Source organism: Vigna unguiculata, chromosome 7 (genome assembly GCF_004118075.2).
Source record: "Vigna unguiculata cultivar IT97K-499-35 chromosome 7, ASM411807v1, whole genome shotgun sequence".
NCBI lineage: Eukaryota > Viridiplantae > Streptophyta > Magnoliopsida > Fabales > Fabaceae > Vigna > Vigna unguiculata.
Genome location: NC_040285.1, coordinates 38,783,416 through 38,800,022, shown reverse-complemented (window position 1 = coordinate 38,800,022; position 16,607 = coordinate 38,783,416). Strand labels below are relative to the sequence as shown.

At 31.7% G+C, this 16,607-nt stretch overlaps 2 protein-coding genes across 3 annotated transcripts; both read right to left on the bottom strand.

Annotated features, from left to right (window-relative positions):
• Positions 1-1,919: 1,919 nt before the first annotated feature.
• On the bottom strand, positions 1,920-5,676 carry LOC114192380 (uncharacterized protein ycf45). The gene is made up of 9 exons (XM_028082087.1): positions 5,126-5,676; positions 4,807-5,021; positions 4,366-4,516; positions 4,068-4,259; positions 3,718-3,880; positions 3,370-3,611; positions 3,093-3,269; positions 2,852-3,013; positions 1,920-2,480 (listed from the first exon to the last, which is right to left on the bottom strand). The coding sequence occupies exons 1-9, from the start codon at positions 5,525-5,527 to the stop codon at positions 2,187-2,189; spliced, it is 1,998 nt and encodes a 665-aa protein (XP_027937888.1). The 5' UTR covers positions 5,528-5,676; the 3' UTR covers positions 1,920-2,186.
• Positions 5,677-9,474: 3,798 nt separating this feature from the next.
• Positions 9,475-13,730, bottom strand: LOC114192412 (GDT1-like protein 4). Of its 2 annotated transcripts, XM_028082125.1 has the most exons (13): positions 13,464-13,730; positions 13,301-13,369; positions 12,723-12,782; positions 12,526-12,573; positions 12,210-12,298; positions 12,073-12,109; positions 11,939-11,986; positions 11,184-11,252; positions 10,988-11,032; positions 10,847-10,908; positions 10,527-10,599; positions 10,106-10,192; positions 9,475-9,658 (listed from the first exon to the last, which is right to left on the bottom strand). In XM_028082125.1, exons 1-12 carry the CDS (start codon positions 13,479-13,481, stop codon positions 10,121-10,123), a joined length of 690 nt encoding a protein of 229 aa, XP_027937926.1. In that variant the 5' UTR covers positions 13,482-13,730; the 3' UTR covers positions 9,475-9,658; positions 10,106-10,120. The 2 variants fall into 2 exon arrangements, with proteins under 2 accessions (XP_027937926.1, XP_027937925.1); XM_028082124.1 differs by lacking the exon at positions 9,475-9,658 and having other exon boundaries at positions 9,815-10,192.
• Positions 13,731-16,607: the final 2,877 nt, after the last annotated feature.

Genomic DNA, 16,607 nt, shown 5'->3' with positions numbered 1-16,607 from the left:
TAACATAAGATAAAATGTTGTTTGTGATACATTTTCATATTAATTCGTGTGTATAATAGATATTTTTATAAAACAATCATTGGAGTACATATATGGTACATTATTTGAAATTTGTTAATTCAATAAAAAAATTAGATTCGTGAAAATATCATATTAAACGATGATAATAAAATATGAAATTAAATTATAATTTATAATAATATATAAAGAGAAATTCATCTTTTATATCCATATTTCAAAATATCAATTTTATCTTTTAAATATAATTATTTATTAATTTTTTATATATTTTACTTTATTTATCAACGGTTATTTTTTATCTTTTCTAATATATTTCACTTTATTTTTAATAAATATAATTTTATCACTTACTAATATAATATCATGTATATTTTAAAATTGTATACATACGATACCAAAATTTATTTATTTAGATTTTCAAACTATGAACTTCACTCAACAAGTATATGACTCATCCAAATGGATTTGCATAATCTAGAAGTTCAGAAAGACGTATTTGATAATCAATTTTCTCTTCATTTATTATGTTAAAATTGATATATACAGTTCTAAACAACATATTAAATCCATTCACTCAAATGGCCAAAATTTGAACAATTCATGATACTTAGCGATATCACTTTTAGTGTCATATAATCGATCTTATGACTAATCTAGCTCTCATTACTTGAAATGATTATCTTCAAAATAATTTTTAAAACTATGAGCAATAAGGTATTTAAACATGACAAAATTTTAATATGTAATGAAACAAGAGAAATCATTTGTTTGAACGGACTCCACCAAAATTGGAAACAACATCATAAAACAATGGGAGAACAAATCATTTTTAGAATAGATAAGAAATTATTCTCATTACAAATTTGATTAGATAAATATATTTGTTGGTCCTTAACTACTATAAGGTATAATTAGATTTTGACAAAGATGAGAACCAAAAAGAAGAAAATAAAAAGAAAACATTTAAAATAGAGAAAGAAAAGGAAAAAAGAGTGACTGAGGCTACAATGTCAAATATAATTTTACAGTCATTATCATTCCAAATTCTTGTTTTTATGGATATAATTTTTTTTTTAAAGAGCGTGTCATAACTTTGATCATGTTGTTTATATATTATTTTTAAAATAGTATAAATTAGTATCTTTTATTTTTCTTATTTTTTCTCTATGAATACATGTGATACTTCTTAAACCCACTTATATTTAAGCAACAATTTTCATCAATATTAATTTATTATTTTTCGGAGTTTAAGGTTTGGAAGTTAACGTGTTAACATTCATATTAATTTTTTTAGAGTTTAAAATTTGGAGGTTAACCTAATATTTATGTTAATTTTTTTTATATAACACTACTTTAAAAACGACAATAGGGTGGAAAAGGCGTAACTTTTTGGGCTTAAGTATGATTATGCCTAAAAGGTTCATATATCGATTACACGATTCAGAAATTAGTTGCAATACACCAAATGTTTAATATGTGAAAATTATATTACTAATTTTGTGTTATCTAGTATAACATTTACAGTGTTTGGTTGAACAACATTTTAGTTTAAAAAAAAATGTCATACTTAAATAATTAAAATTAATAAATAATTATAGTAAAAATGATGAAAAAATTAAAAAAAAAATATTGATGAATTACCTGTCAATCCATCTCAAATCTGACTTAAACATGATTAAACCTAATTAAACATGAATCAATTTGGGTCTATCAGTTTTAAACCTAATTTTACACTCCTACTTTGACCGTTCAACATTTTTTTTCTTGTCTGAAATTTTAACTAATTAAGTGCTTTTGGTGTCTGATCATTTTAACTAACTAATTTGGTTTCATATTTGCATATTTCAATATTCTTGTCTCTAGCTACACAAATTTACCACTATAAATATGAAAGAACATTGGAGGAGTAAAATCTGATACACTATATTACATTTAATATGGATTGATTTTAATTTTTTTTTTCAATACATACACTTTGGTAGAAGAAGGGACAGCTTGACGGAGGATCAAACTCCCGGCATACATATCACACCCCAACTGAGCTACAAGCTCTTAGGCTATGAATAAATTATTTACACCACATTCATGACTGTACATGTTACATACATAATACATGTAGGAATCACAGAAGTGAAATATGTTAGAATTGGGAAAAAAGAATTGAATTATTCAGGCAAAATGGGAAGCCTGGTGACACTGCCGGTGCCACGAGTAGAGGCTGAGGTAGGACTTGTTTTCTTGCGGGCAACAGAAGTAGTAGATTTAGAGGGTTTTTTTGTATTTAACCTCAAGGGAAGAATCTGCAACCTGGGGTTCTGTTCTGTACCTGACTTTTCAGCAGCCAACTGATAACTTTGCACAAGTTCAAGCTGCAGGGCAATAATTTCAGAACGTCTAGGAAGAAGTTCCACAGCCTCTCCACCAGGAATCACAATGTACTCTATTGCAAGCCGAACCTCCTGCCAGAAAAAAGTAAAAGAATTTTAAAAAGTGACAATTTGAAAGTGGTTAATATATATAATATTGTAGGTTTTCTCTTTAAATGAATGTAATGTATCAGGGATATGGTATTCTAAGAATGAAGTCAGGCACCGATGGAGATGGAGAAACAAGTAACATAAATGAGTAAACACAGATGGTCCTCAGGAAGGGATCTATTTCCTATTTGAATAAACTAATTCAATTGCTAAGTGCATCTTCTTTCAGAAACTAGGATCAGAAAGCAATTGCAAGACCACAGTAGACAGCACATGTTTTAATTCCAAAACAGAAAATGGAACATGAAGTGGAGCAATCAGATACTAATTAAATAATTGTAAAGGGTGTGTACCTCCAAGGCATCAATCTCTTCCAGAGATGGTTTTCGTTTCGGCTCATCATCCTCAATTTCAATATCCAAGCAGTCATTTAATGGTTTATTTGTTGTACGGCCAAAGGATTCTAGCCCAAGGATCATTCGTACTGCCTTGACCATTTGAGCCATGGTATTGGACTGAAAGAAACAAAAGTTTGTTACAAGACATAAGGAGATTTACACTGAAGGAAAAGCTAAAGAAGCAGCAAGAGGGCACCTTGATAACAAATACTGGCACATGATGGAACTTTGCTACGCCACGGATCCATGGGTTCTGTCGTATCTCAGAACCGGTTGCTAGAATTGCATCAGCAGTTCCAATGTCATCAGTCACATCTATTACATCTTCAAGCCCCATTACCTTTGATACTTGTAATAGATCAGCTTCAAGAATCTGAATTCATTCAACGAGAAAGACATTGCCCATTCAAATTGTGATAAAGTTCCCAATCACTCAAGACCTTAACAAGTGCATGCAACCTAAGACAATTTACCTTATGAGTATAAACTTGCATTGGTGAACTTCTCTTCATCACAGGTCCACGAGTACTCCATTTTGTGGACCAAGTACGTGCATGGTCTTTATCACCCTTACCAGATTCACTATCAGAACTTGTGATATTATTGTTAGTTAAATCAGATGTTTCTCCAAGATTTTCTTCAGGCACTGGGGCATAGTTTTCCAAATCCTTGGCATAATCATCCCATTGACGGACTTCAAACAATGGAGGTTTGCCTGTAATAAAAGGGATTTTCTGATTACACTTCAATTTAATCAACTGTTCAAATATTGTATCAATTAAACATGAGTGGAATACTTCATTACAGAAGGTGAGGAATACCTGCCAAAATGGCATCCACAGTTGCATCTAATCTATGATGAACACGGCATTCTGTTTTAGATATCATCTCAACAGCACATGAAAACGTTGGGGGTCCTTTCCTTTCAAGAATTGTCTTCTGCACTTTCCTCTTCCTGGCTTCCTCATCCCCAAGGGTAACGCTCTATTCAAACAAATCTTCAATAAATATTAGAAATGTGGGAAAGCACTACACATATTCCATTTGCACACGGCTCTGAAATTTTAAGATCAATTAGCACTTTGAAAGAAGAAGCGGGCCAGAAAGGAGGAATGTATTTAATTAATCATTATTCATATAAATCATAAAAGTGAAAAGTGCAACTGCGCACCTCTATACCGCCAACAAGAATCTGTAAATAAGGATTTTTTATTATATTTTCAATGGTCATTCCATGTGCGGTTCCAACCAATTGAACTCCTCTTTGAGCAATGGTACTGGCTGCCAATGCTTCAAGCTCTGTTCCAATTTCATCGATTATAATGGTTTCAGGCATGTGATTTTCAACTGCTTCAATCATAACCTGAATAAAATACATATAAACCGTGTCACAGACGATCGTAAATGATTAGATCTCTTCCAAAATAAGAAGCAGTAAAGTAAGACAAAGGAATGAGATTTGTACAAACATTATGCTGAAGATTCACATTTGGAACTTGCATCCGTCTGGCTCTGCCTATTCCTGCATGAGGAACATCTCCATCCCCTCCAATTTCATTGGATGTATCCACTATTACAACACGCTTCCTGAACTCATCTGCCAGCATCCTAGCAATCTCTCTGCCCAAAAAAATAACTTTCTAATTTTAGATCCTTAACTTGTTAAGGAAAAGAACTAGTTACTTGTTAGTAAGATCCCATCTTTTGTCAATCACTTTAAATATATTACTCTACCAAACTGAATCCATCTTAAGCGTGACTTTTAAAGTAGATATTTATAGAAATGAATGATGTATCGTACAAAAAATGATTGACCGGATGGCAATGTAACATTCTGATTAAATTCCAACTTTAGCAGCCCAAATAATAATAAACTCAGTAAGACCAGTAAAAATACATAAAAAGTGTACCTAATCAAAGTTGTTTTACCGACTCCAGGAGGTCCAATCACCAAGATAGAACCTCCATTCTCAACCAAATCACGTATGATTCCAGCACTTCCACCCACAGCTCGACCCACTCGACAAGTAAGCCCAATGATTTGCATTTTCCGATTCCGAATCGCACTTATCCGATGCAACGACCTATCAATACCCGACCGGTTGTCATCAGAAAACTCACCAACCTAAACAACCCATCGCAATTATACATCAGTCATCACAACCAAGCGAAGTGACTAACACCATAAAAACAATAACAAATCATTATTTCTTCGAAACATTACATTACCTTGGAAATGGCGTGGCGCAAATCTTCGTGCTCGATGGGTTGTTCGGAGATAACCCAGTCGCCGGAGGGGAACCTGGCAAGAGGCTTTCTCCCCAAATCCATGACGACCTCTATGAGGCCTCCGATTTCGCGGTGGCGATAGAGCTCCCTTCGCATCTTCAGAGGGAGAAGTTCGAGGAAGAGGCTGAGGTCCTCCGGGCGAGAGGTGGAGGGCGAGGAGCCGTAGAAGCGGTCGGAGGAGGGGCGACGAATCTCCGGCGAAGCCGTACATCGGAGACGGGTTGGTCGTCGACGGAGAGAGGATACGAAGTGGGAGTTTCTGAGGTAGGCGAGGGCGGAGGTTGGCACGTGAGGGTGGTAGTGGAGATCTATGAGGAGCACGTGCGAATTCAGCGCCCTCATTTTTTTTTTCTCTTTATTATTATGTGTTGTGTTTGAAGGTGCAGTGGTGGTTATGTTATTATGGAGGGAAGAGTGAATGAGAAGAGAGAAAGAAGAAAAAAATAGAAGATTCTGTGGTATCTTCTTTTGTGTGAGATTTTGTTTCGCACGGTGTTGTGTTGAGAGACGTTAACGGTTTTTGGTCAGAGATTGCTCACCACACATTGCACACAATACGCATTGTTTGCCTTCACGCACCTTCAACCAAACCAACCACGGACTTTTCTTTTTCTTATTTTCGGCTTTCTCAATTGGAAAATCACCAACAAAAAATCTATTTTCTTAACTGGATTCTCAAGTAAAACATTAAGAGAAATTAAGTTTTCATAATTATGTTCGGTGTTCATGTGTAAAAGGTTGTACCAATGGTTAACTATTGTATTTAGTTTGTTATTTATGATGACGATGTTTTTGTCTTTTGATTATTGAATGAAAGCGCGATGTCAAAGGGCCATAGATAATTACATGTTCTTGAATTTACTATTATACGCATAAATTATTATAATATAAAGAAGAGAGTTGAAGTGCTTAACACTGAAAATCTATAAAAATCATTAAGTTGGTGGTGTATGGGTGCTCATTATTACGATTACGTAGATAGGGTTGCTTTGGATTTAATATTCCTCACGCCAAGGAGTGAGATTCCCTCCACTCAACAAATCAACAAATCATATACACCAAAACTCCTTTCCTAACTTTTATCTCTTATATATTAAAAACTAAATACGGTATTAATAAAAAATATATATAGCATACAAATAAACTATCGGATGCAATCTCTTATAACCAATCCCATTTCCCCTACAGCAATTATGTTTATCTTTTTGCTGAAATTATATTAAATCACTTGTATATTCTATCTAATTTTAAAATTAACGTTCAACTCCTTTATTCATCTAAAAATAATCATCGGAAAAATAAAATATCAAAATTGAAGGACTTTCTTAAATGGAAACTAACAACTCTTTTTTTTTTACGATAAAGCACGGGAGAAAATGTTACTTTATTAAAAACATAATAAACATTTAATAAAATATAAGAGTGAAGAATATTTATTTTAAATCTAAAGAAAAAAAAGTATACTTGTATTGGGTACCGACTTGAAGAAAAAAGTAGGTCAAATCATATATGCATTATAGGTGGAAAATAATGAACAAATGAGTTGAAAACTGAATATTACTTTTTATACAATTTTTTAAAATTTACTAATCAATTTTTTATTTGTTATTCAATTGGATGTACTTCTTATGTACTAGGAATTTGATAACAAGACACAAAAATCAACTCTTATTACATGCAATGAATGAATGACTGACTTGAAAAAAAATATATCAAACCAGATAGGCAAATAAGTGGAGCACAATGCATAAATAAGTAAGGAACTGCGTATTACTTCTCATACAATATTTTAAAATTTACTAATTAATATTTCTTTGTCATCAAATGGGATGTACTTCTAATATACCATGAATTAGATTATAATTACACAAATCGATCCTTATTGGTTGCACTAGGAGGATGGTTTGAACAAAAAATTAGGTAAAATCAGATCTGTAATCTAAGTGGAATACAATGAACAAATGACTATTGAATTGCATATTACTTTTTGTACAATTTTTTAAAATTTTCTAATCAATATATTGCTTGCACCAGGTGGCTTGAACAAAAAAATGGGTTAAATCAGATCTGCAATCTAAGTGGGGTACAATGAACAAATGACTTTTGAACTGCATATTACTTTTTGTACAATTTTTTAAAATTTACTAATCAATTTTTTTTCATCCAATGAGATGTACTTCTATGTACAATGCATTTGATTATAAGTTACACAAATCAACCCAAATTGCTTGCACTAGCTGGCTGGCTTGAACAAAAATATAGGTTAAATCACATCTGCAATGTAAGTGGGATATTATGAACAAATGACTTTTGAATTGCATATTACTTTTTGTACAATTTTTTAAAATTTACCGGCCAATATTTTTTTGTTTATCAAATGGATGTACTTCTATGTACCAAGAATTTAATTATAAGTTACATAAATCAATCTTTATTCCGGTCAAATAGGATCTGCAATCTAAGTGGGAAACAATGAACAAAATGAGTTTTGAACTGCATATTACTTTTTGTACAATTTTTTTAAAATTTACTAATCAATCTTATTTTTGTTATACAACAAGATGTACTTCTATGTACAATGAATTTAATTATAAGTTACACAAATCAACCCTTATTGTTTGCACTAGGTGGTTGAGATCTAAGTGGGAAACCATGAACAAATAAGTAGGGATCTGCATATTACTTTTTGTACATTTTTTTAAAACTTAGTAATCAATATTTTGTTTGTTATCCAATGAGACATACTTCTTATATACTACGAATTTGTGAGGAGTTGTGTATTACTTCTCATACAATATTTTAAAATTTACTAATTAATCTTTCTATATACTTCTAATATAGGATGGATTTAATTATAAGTCACACAAATCAACCCTTATTACTTACCCTAGGTGACGACTGACTTGAAGAAAAAATTATGTCAAATCAGATCTGAAATTGAAATGGGGAACAATAAACAAATGGATTGGGAACTGCATATTACTTTTCTTTTCTTTTTTTGTCATTTAAGAGGATGTACTTCTTATATACTATGAATTTGATTATAAATTACACAAATCAACTCTTATTACTTGTACTAGATGATTGACTTGAAGAAGAAAAAAAATAAGTCAAATCATAACTTCAATATAGGTGGAGAATAGTGAATAAATAAGTGGAGAACTGCATATTATTTTTTGTACAATATCTATAAATTTATTGATCAATCTACATGATCGGCTTGAAGAAAAAAATAGATCCGGCTCAAAAAAAAGAAGATCAAATCGTATCTAGAACATAAGTAGTGAATAGTGAACAAAGAGGAGTGAGAGATTGCATAGTACTTTTGTACAATTTTGTTAAATTTACCGATCAATATTTTGTTGATATCCAATGAGATATATTTCTTATATATACCACAAATTTGATTATAAGTTATACAAATCAACCTTTATTACCTTCACCAGGTGGCTAAGTTTGCAAACTTCGTAAAGTTAATAACTTTATATTTTATAACTATTTATGTAGGCATGGGTTTATACCACAAAATTAACCATTCATTTTGAGTTATAATAATTCAATAGCAATATTTTTAAATAAACGTATTTTGTAGTTCAATTATGATTGAATCAATAATTGTAAAATACTTGTTTAATATTATGTAATAAACCAAAAAATTATACAAAAATTAAATCATCTAAATTCTAAATATAAAAGACATCTTATTATACAAGATAACAAAATAATCAAGAAATAATAAAACATGCCCTATCCCCGTGATTTTTTATTTTAAAAATCTTTAAAACAAAAAAAAAATCTGCCATTAAATTTTTCCTAAATTTAGTTAATCTTGTAAATTGTCAATATCGTGGATGGCCTAACCAATTATCGATTCAATAAATCAAACCGAGCAATTGGTTTCTTTTTAATTTCTTTATAAATTGAAAAATGTCAAGTCTTACATATTTGTGTAAACACTTTCACGAGAAACACGCCTTTACAAAACTTAATTCAGTCACAAACAAGAAAATATTGCTTCTGGTCCAACATTGTTTGGGTTGTATGACCAACTGGAACAAAAAGAGTCACTTTTAAAGAACACATTTTTTTTTGTATGAACATTTTTTTAAACGGTAGGAGAGGCTGGATATGATGGGAAGTCACTGGTCAGAAACTTCATGAACATTGAACAGCAAGAATTTAATTGTTCGGTGGGGCGGTTCTGAAATTTTAATCTTGTTACAGGTGAAATTATCAGGGTCAAGTATGACTTGTACTATGGTACATGACACTTTGGGAGGGAACAATGCTAAACTAAAGATTAGCCTTGTGAGACAAAAATAACATGCGATATCAAGTTACAGCACTTGGGATGGAGGGTTCTACCCATTTTTATATGAACTTAGAAAGGAAAGATTATTGTACATATCAAGTGCATTCAAATTGAGACCTAACCAGTTTCACTCCAGTGACGGAAAAGCTTTTTCATCCCCTCTACACAAGCAAGGACAAAAAAGATCACCCCGGGAGCATTAATTCAACAGTGTCAACATCATACGCATACAAGCAAGCTTTGTTTTCCTCCCCAACCCAACCCCAACAACCCCCCCTAAAACAAAAAAACGTGTCCTTTGTAATATTCCTCAAGCATTGGAAATTTGCACATGGATTTAATTGATGGAGCAAAGAATACAATGAGAGAATATGTAAAAAGGCACGTGCTTATCTTAAAAGAACAATCCACTCAAGTTGACATGTTGAATTTGGCTCTGGTTCTACAGTGCTAACATTATTTTGAACTACAAAAGGGTGAAGAGAATGAAATCTACGACCCAGGAGGGTTAGACATGAAGCTGAGGTCTTCCGGCAACCAATTCCAATCATTACAACAAACATGCTTTCAATCATGTCTAGTAAAGTGCACAAAGAATAATCACTAACCAATAGCACAGCCCTTCATGATTCCACAGGAGAAAGGAATGATTGAATTCCAAAAACAATAAAAAGGATTCCACCGGAAAGTGCAACCTGCAAATTATTGAGTACAACATCAAGAAGATAACATACACACACTCAGCTTACTGCTCTATACCACAATTGGACACTACACCCCAAAGTGTTCTAATGGCTCATGGTTATATTGTACTATTTTTGTTCACATGTTGCACTTGCATCCATTTCATTATTCCATCAATTCTATTCTTATATACTCTGTTTTCTTGGTAGTCTGAAACTAAATTTGAATTATTTAAACTTGATGTATGAGGACGTTCTAAGATACGAAATATTGAATTTAAAATGAGTTCAGAAAGAAAAACAGATGGACACGAGCAGTAAAATTAAAAGGATTAGAAATTGTTACAATTTTTTCGGATATCTGAGAAGCTAAACTCTTCCCTCCAATAACAGCAGCAGAGGTGCACAACGCTTGTCCCCTGTGAAAAAACAATTAACAATTATACTCCTCTCATCCACAATTTCAGGACCTCAACATTACATTTATGCCTCCTAACAAACACTACGCATTTGCAAGGTAAGTAAACATGTATGCAGAATTACAGTAACAAATCATTGAAATAAAAATGTGCCATCATGGACAACCCAAGGATAGGTAGTCGTCAAAGACTCGAGAAAATAGGCTGACTCAAAAATAAAGTCAGAAAACTACAAGCCAAAACTTACAGAATTCCCCCGAGAACCACACCAAATGGATTCTCATCTGCAGCCAAACCTATGGTAGCCAGCTGAAAAAGAAAGTAATGCTTAATGAAGTGATGAAGCAGTCTCCATTCTCCAATAAAGGAGCTTATTCAATGTGCTCACCTGGCTTTTGTCACCCCATTCACCAAAAAAAGTGATAGAGAATGCCTGCAGAATAAGGATGATAAAGGGAATCAAATTTAACCTAGTTCAGTGTTTAATTGCACAATGTATAAAGATACTACGATTATTAGTTTATCACCCAGATCAGTTTTCAACAACATACTGTATAGAGGTACCACCATTAATAGTTTATTACCTGTAGAAAGATAGGAGAGAAAAACTGAGATAAAAATGACCGCTGCTCCTTTTTAGTGGCATCATCAACCTGGGAAATGAGACATGGTATATACAATATCAGAACAGTAAATATATAGCATTTGAGAATTCTGCTTTATGTTAATATCATAATCAACTAGAGGTTGGCAATAAGTTGCATAAATTCTCATCGAGTCCTTAAAACACGAGTCATCCAAATTTCAAATTTTGGTCTTGAAGCTTTGCCTACAAGATGTTATGTGCCTTACCTGATCTGATATTGACAACTTATAAAGCAATTGATTTAAAATGGAGTTATTAAGAGCCTCTTTCTTGGATTATGTAGTAATAGTTGCAAACTCAAACTTCCAAGTACTAATCATGAGTTATAAAGTAAATAAAATGTACTCTATTAAATAAGTACGTAAGGGGTGTCATAGGTGGTATTTGGGTAGCTTACTCAGGGTTTATGAATCTAGTTCGTAACCTCCTATGAGCTTTTTTTTCACCTTATTTTCGTGAAGTTGTAAAAATAAGTCCTTTTTTGGCTTGTATCAGTAAGCTTCACAGTCAAACTTATAAATATGCTCTCTATTAAACAATATCTTATTGCATAAATGTTTAACTGTGTTGTTTACCCAAATGGGCCCATTTTATGAGATATGATCATGTACGCCTTAAAATCAAAAAGAGAATGACACGAGGACAGACAAAAATTAAGGAAATGAAAATTTTATAAAACAGATATTATCTTACCTTGTTGCTATTTTTTGCAGCTCCATTATTAGCCTTCCAATCTTTATCCTAATAACAGAACAAGGGTGCTATGAAGAAGACAATAAAAAGTCAACCTAAAATAAGAAATCGAAAATAGAGGTAAAAATATTAACCAATTTAGCTTCAACTTCAGCCAATTCTTCAGCCTCCCTGTCCATCAAATAAAATCATTAAGCACAAGTCAAAGATTCAAGCTTATTGTCAATAGAAAAGGGTGAGCAAGTTGATGTGATGGATAAATAATAATCACCCTTGTTCAAATAATGCATCTTTCAAGGACCAAAGCCCAAACACCAAGAATAACAATGTAGTAATGTGATGAGTCCAAGTACGGGAAATCTGCAGAATTATATGAATATCACTAAAGGCAGAAATCAAGGAAGAGTAATTTAGCCAAACATGAGTTAGATAAACACCCACTAACGCATATGTGCCAGATATCTATTCTCAATGCATACAACATATTAATCAATGAACTGATACCATGGCATTTCTTAAGAAATCTATAGGAATAAAAAAATAGTGATGAGAATTGTAAAGCGAGACCAGAATCAGAGAATACTCACCAGATTAGGAGCAGCCCAGCCAACAAGAGCAGACAGAATGGTCATCACCTAGAATTTTCAAAATTAACAAGGAATCATGAAACTCGAAAAGGAGGAAGAAGAAAGACCTATATCAGACAATAGACAAATTATCCAACCTTCAAAAAAGATAATACAGTGCAGTTAAAAATAAAGGAGAAACGAGAAAAGAAACTTACAATCAAAGATGATAAGCAACCTGATAAGACTAGACGCCGTGGGTGCCTCATAGCCAGTATCTTGAATAAGTATCATAATATGAAACAGTCAGAGTTCTAATTAATTTCTACTAGCAAGATTACAAAATACAAATATAAAGGTCTTTCCTCTTTGTGTGGAACTATGGAACGAGATAACAAATAAAAACACTAATCATTTCTTCAAACACACTACACAAAAAATGGCTCCCACGTGAGTTTGCCGGTAACAGAGCAGTGAAGAATGTTTTACACAAATTCAATTAACAGAGGAAACAACTGAATACATATTTGAATATTCACAGATACTTGTTCAGTGCCTAGGCCAAATTCCAAACAATACACACACAACAGAACTACTCCATAAAAAGATAATAACAACAAACAGAAAATATTATGTCAGTTGGTTTCAGTCCAGAACACCACTCCAACCGTCCAGACAGGCTGGCCCACATAAACCAACCAATTAATCCGGTGCAGCTGATAACAAGATCTACCGACGAAATAGAAAACTGTAGAACAGGGCTAGAAAAAACACTCGAGAAAAGGTAGAAACTAACCGCAGCAGCGAAAAATGTTTTGTCGCCGATCTCCGAGAGAATAGTCATGGCCAGGGACTTCGTGAAACCCTAATGAAAAAAGGAATACAAAGAATACGATTAATGTTAATGAAATCAGAAATCGAGAGAAGATAATCTTGTATGACAATAAAAGGGAAAGCACCTGAACGATTGAGCTCATGTTGGCTGAGCGAAGAAGAAGGACTCGGAGAGAGAGAGAGAGATTGAAGACTGTGTTGTGTTGTTGGTTGAAGTGAAAGTCGCCTGAGACCGAAGCTAGAAGGAAGGTGACAAAAGCTCAGAGTGACATGTGCGGGTGAGTGCGTTTCTCTTTTAAAAAAAATGTATTTTCTGCAGAGCACGGAATTCAATTCCCTTCTCAGAATCTGGATAAAAAAAATTAAAAATAACCATAGCAGAAAGATGCTTCTCTTTTTACATTTTTTCTATTTCTACACATTGCGTTTTATTTAAGTTTGGACTCTGTTCAAAAGATGCCTTTTTCTTCCAAATTATAACAATTTTAAAATGATTACAAAGTTTTCGTGTGTTTTTTTAACACACTATATAAATTGATTTTAGCCTTACAAAATTTTGAAAAGTTTATTTTATTATTCTTATCGTCATAATTATTGAAAATAATGAAAGATTTTAATTACGTTGATTTTATGGTGAACAATAAATCGTCATAACAAAAACAAATAAATGCACCGCATAAACTATTTTTCGGCGGCACGCAGTTGCAAAGAGACATTTTATAACTACTTAAATAAATAATTTAGTCTTTTTTGTTTTGTGATTTTTTTCTGAAAAAAAAAAATCAATGAATATGTGTGTTGTGTTATTTGTGTTGAGAGCATTCTGATAGAATAAGAATAAGAACAATGTGAAAAGAAAATAACATTTAACATTTGATCATTGCATCCCAACGTAAATTATAATAAAAACTTTTTTTTTTGCGTAAATTCAAAGTTCTATTAAATAACTTGTTTCTTAAATTGGGACAATTAAATAGTTTAAAATTTGCACATAATATTAACTAGGAAAGTTATAAATACAATATTTAGAGATATCATTTATGATCATCTTGTAATGAATATTTTAAGAATTATATTTAAGGTATTTTACAATTTGTTAACCATGTAAAAAAATTAGAGTGACATTGTACCAAATAAGCTAATTAAAAAATAGCAAAAAAAGGTATTGTGTCTTGTCTTCCATGTTTAACTTTTGAAGTTTATTTTAATGCTAAAAAACATAAAGTGTCTGTTTGCGTTTGGAAATGGTACTAACAAAGTAATGGATAATATTCAACCTCAAATCACCTTTTCTTGGTTCTCATACGTAGAGACATGAGGATCACAAAAATAAATTAGGGTACCGGGCTCAATAAAAACCATTTTTGGAAGCTTCTTCTCCTTTTTCATTTTCTTCAAAGTGAAGCATCCAAGTACTTGAACACCATTTTATACATAAGAGATAAAAAATATTAATACCACATTTAACCTAATCTCGATACGTTAAATTTATGATTTTCTTTATCTTATAGCGTTTAATTTATTATTGAAATTTTGAGTTACACTTTACACATTTTTTACCTAAAATTGTTAACACTTGGTTTTATTTTTTAGTTTGGACATGAAATCCTATTTCAAAATATCACTTTTATCTCCTTGTTACACAAATAAATAAATAAATCTTGGAAAATTAAATATCCATCTGAAAAATCAAGTTCCATGAGAAGCACGTTATTGCATGGGCATTAAACAATATAAGTGATGATGTAATTGGACACTCTTATGACCAAAACTAAAAGCTAACAACTACCATACACTGATATAGGACAATTGATTACCTTTCAATGGAAAGAGATGTTTGACATTTGGAAATTTTTAACCTCACTTTCTTTGTTTATTCCTTGAAAGTCGGAGATTGATTAATGACCAATTAGGTGAAGATGGAGAGAATAAACAAAAAATATCAATGAAATCGTTATTGTGTTCAAAGTACAAGTAATTAGACTCTTAATCCAACTTGTGTTTTTGCATTTCACATTTCTACTTGCATATCTCCTTCTAAAACAAATGAGAATCTAGGTTTCTTCTTTAGTGGCAAAGTTTAGAATTATTTGAGATGTTAAATATGTGTTTAGATAAATAGTCATTTAAATATTAAAATATTGATATATTTTACTTTTAGTATAATAAAAATACTTTTGTTTTGATATAATAATTCTGAGTGATTATCAATAAGATTGAACGCATATTTTATCTGTAGTAATGGTTATGTGTACTTGTTAAAAATTAATAATTTTAAATTTATAAAATAAAAAATAAATGATAAAAAATTATTTTTAAATTAGTCACAATAATTACAAAATAAACATGTATTCAATTATCTAAATCAATAGTCAAGTTGAAATCAAATTTTGGACTAACCCAATACTTGCCATGGACCGATGATCCCAATTGTTAGGCCCAAAATCAAACAAGCCTAGTATCACTTAAAACTAAAGCCTATACTAACACAGTAGGATCCGTGCGATTGACAAACAATTAAAAACACTTTAAAATTCAATAAATTTAGTCTATAAGTAAATTAACTTATGAAAGTTTTTAACTCATATAAACTAATTTATAAAACTTTTTTTAAAGTAGCTATAGGAAAAATTTACCATGCACCACCTTAAAAATCGGTCGCAGCAATCTGCAGTATTAGTTATTTCGTAATGGGACAAACTTTTACTTTGTAAAATCTTGATTCTTAGTTATAAACTATTAAATTAATTATTAATATTTTATTCATGATTTTCTTTTAAATAATCATTCTCTTTTTTTTAAATAGTTAGTTTTCAGGTTAACATTGTCTTGCTTGCAAAATAAAATCTATATGTCCGAATATAGTATGTGTTAACATCGTCTTTGTACAGAAGAAAATCTATGTGCTTAATTAAGCTGTCATAACCATCAATATTAGCATTTTCTTTCTATAAAAGAAAATATGGGTGCTCATATAGCTTACACTGAACATCATTACTGATATTGGCTTTGTGCAAAAGAAAGTTTGTGTTAAAATAGTCTGTATTAAGTGTTCGCTTACGTGCTAAATAGCACGCACTAGATATCAATGCTAACTTTGTTTTTGGGAAATAAATAAATAAAGATGCCCTCAATAACTTTTGTGATAACCTGATTGACTCTGAATTCCTACCCAATAGTTTATGTTAAACATCGGTGTCTTTTTGAAAAAAATAAAAACAAGAACATGTGTTTAACAATCTTTGTGTCGTAGTTACCTCTTGGCTTTT

Excerpts from the sequence above, each read along its gene's own strand:
- LOC114192380 (XM_028082087.1), bottom strand. The coding sequence starts at position 5,527 with ATGAGGGCGCTGAATTCGCACGTGCTCCTCATAGATCTCCACTACCAC. Across the intron at positions 5,022-5,125 it reads TGCGCCACGCCATTTCCAAG|GTTGGTGAGTTTTCTGATGA; the intron begins GTAATGTAATGT and ends TGGGTTGTTTAG. Across the intron at positions 3,270-3,369 it reads TGCAAGTTTATACTCATAAG|ATTCTTGAAGCTGATCTATT; the intron begins GTAAATTGTCTT and ends GAATGAATTCAG.
- LOC114192412 (XM_028082125.1), bottom strand. Across the intron at positions 12,783-13,300 it reads AAACATTTTTCGCTGCTGCG|ATACTGGCTATGAGGCACCC; the intron begins GTTAGTTTCTAC and ends TACTTATTCAAG. Across the intron at positions 11,033-11,183 it reads TCTCTCCTATCTTTCTACAG|GCATTCTCTATCACTTTTTT; the intron begins GTAATAAACTAT and ends CTTATTCTGCAG.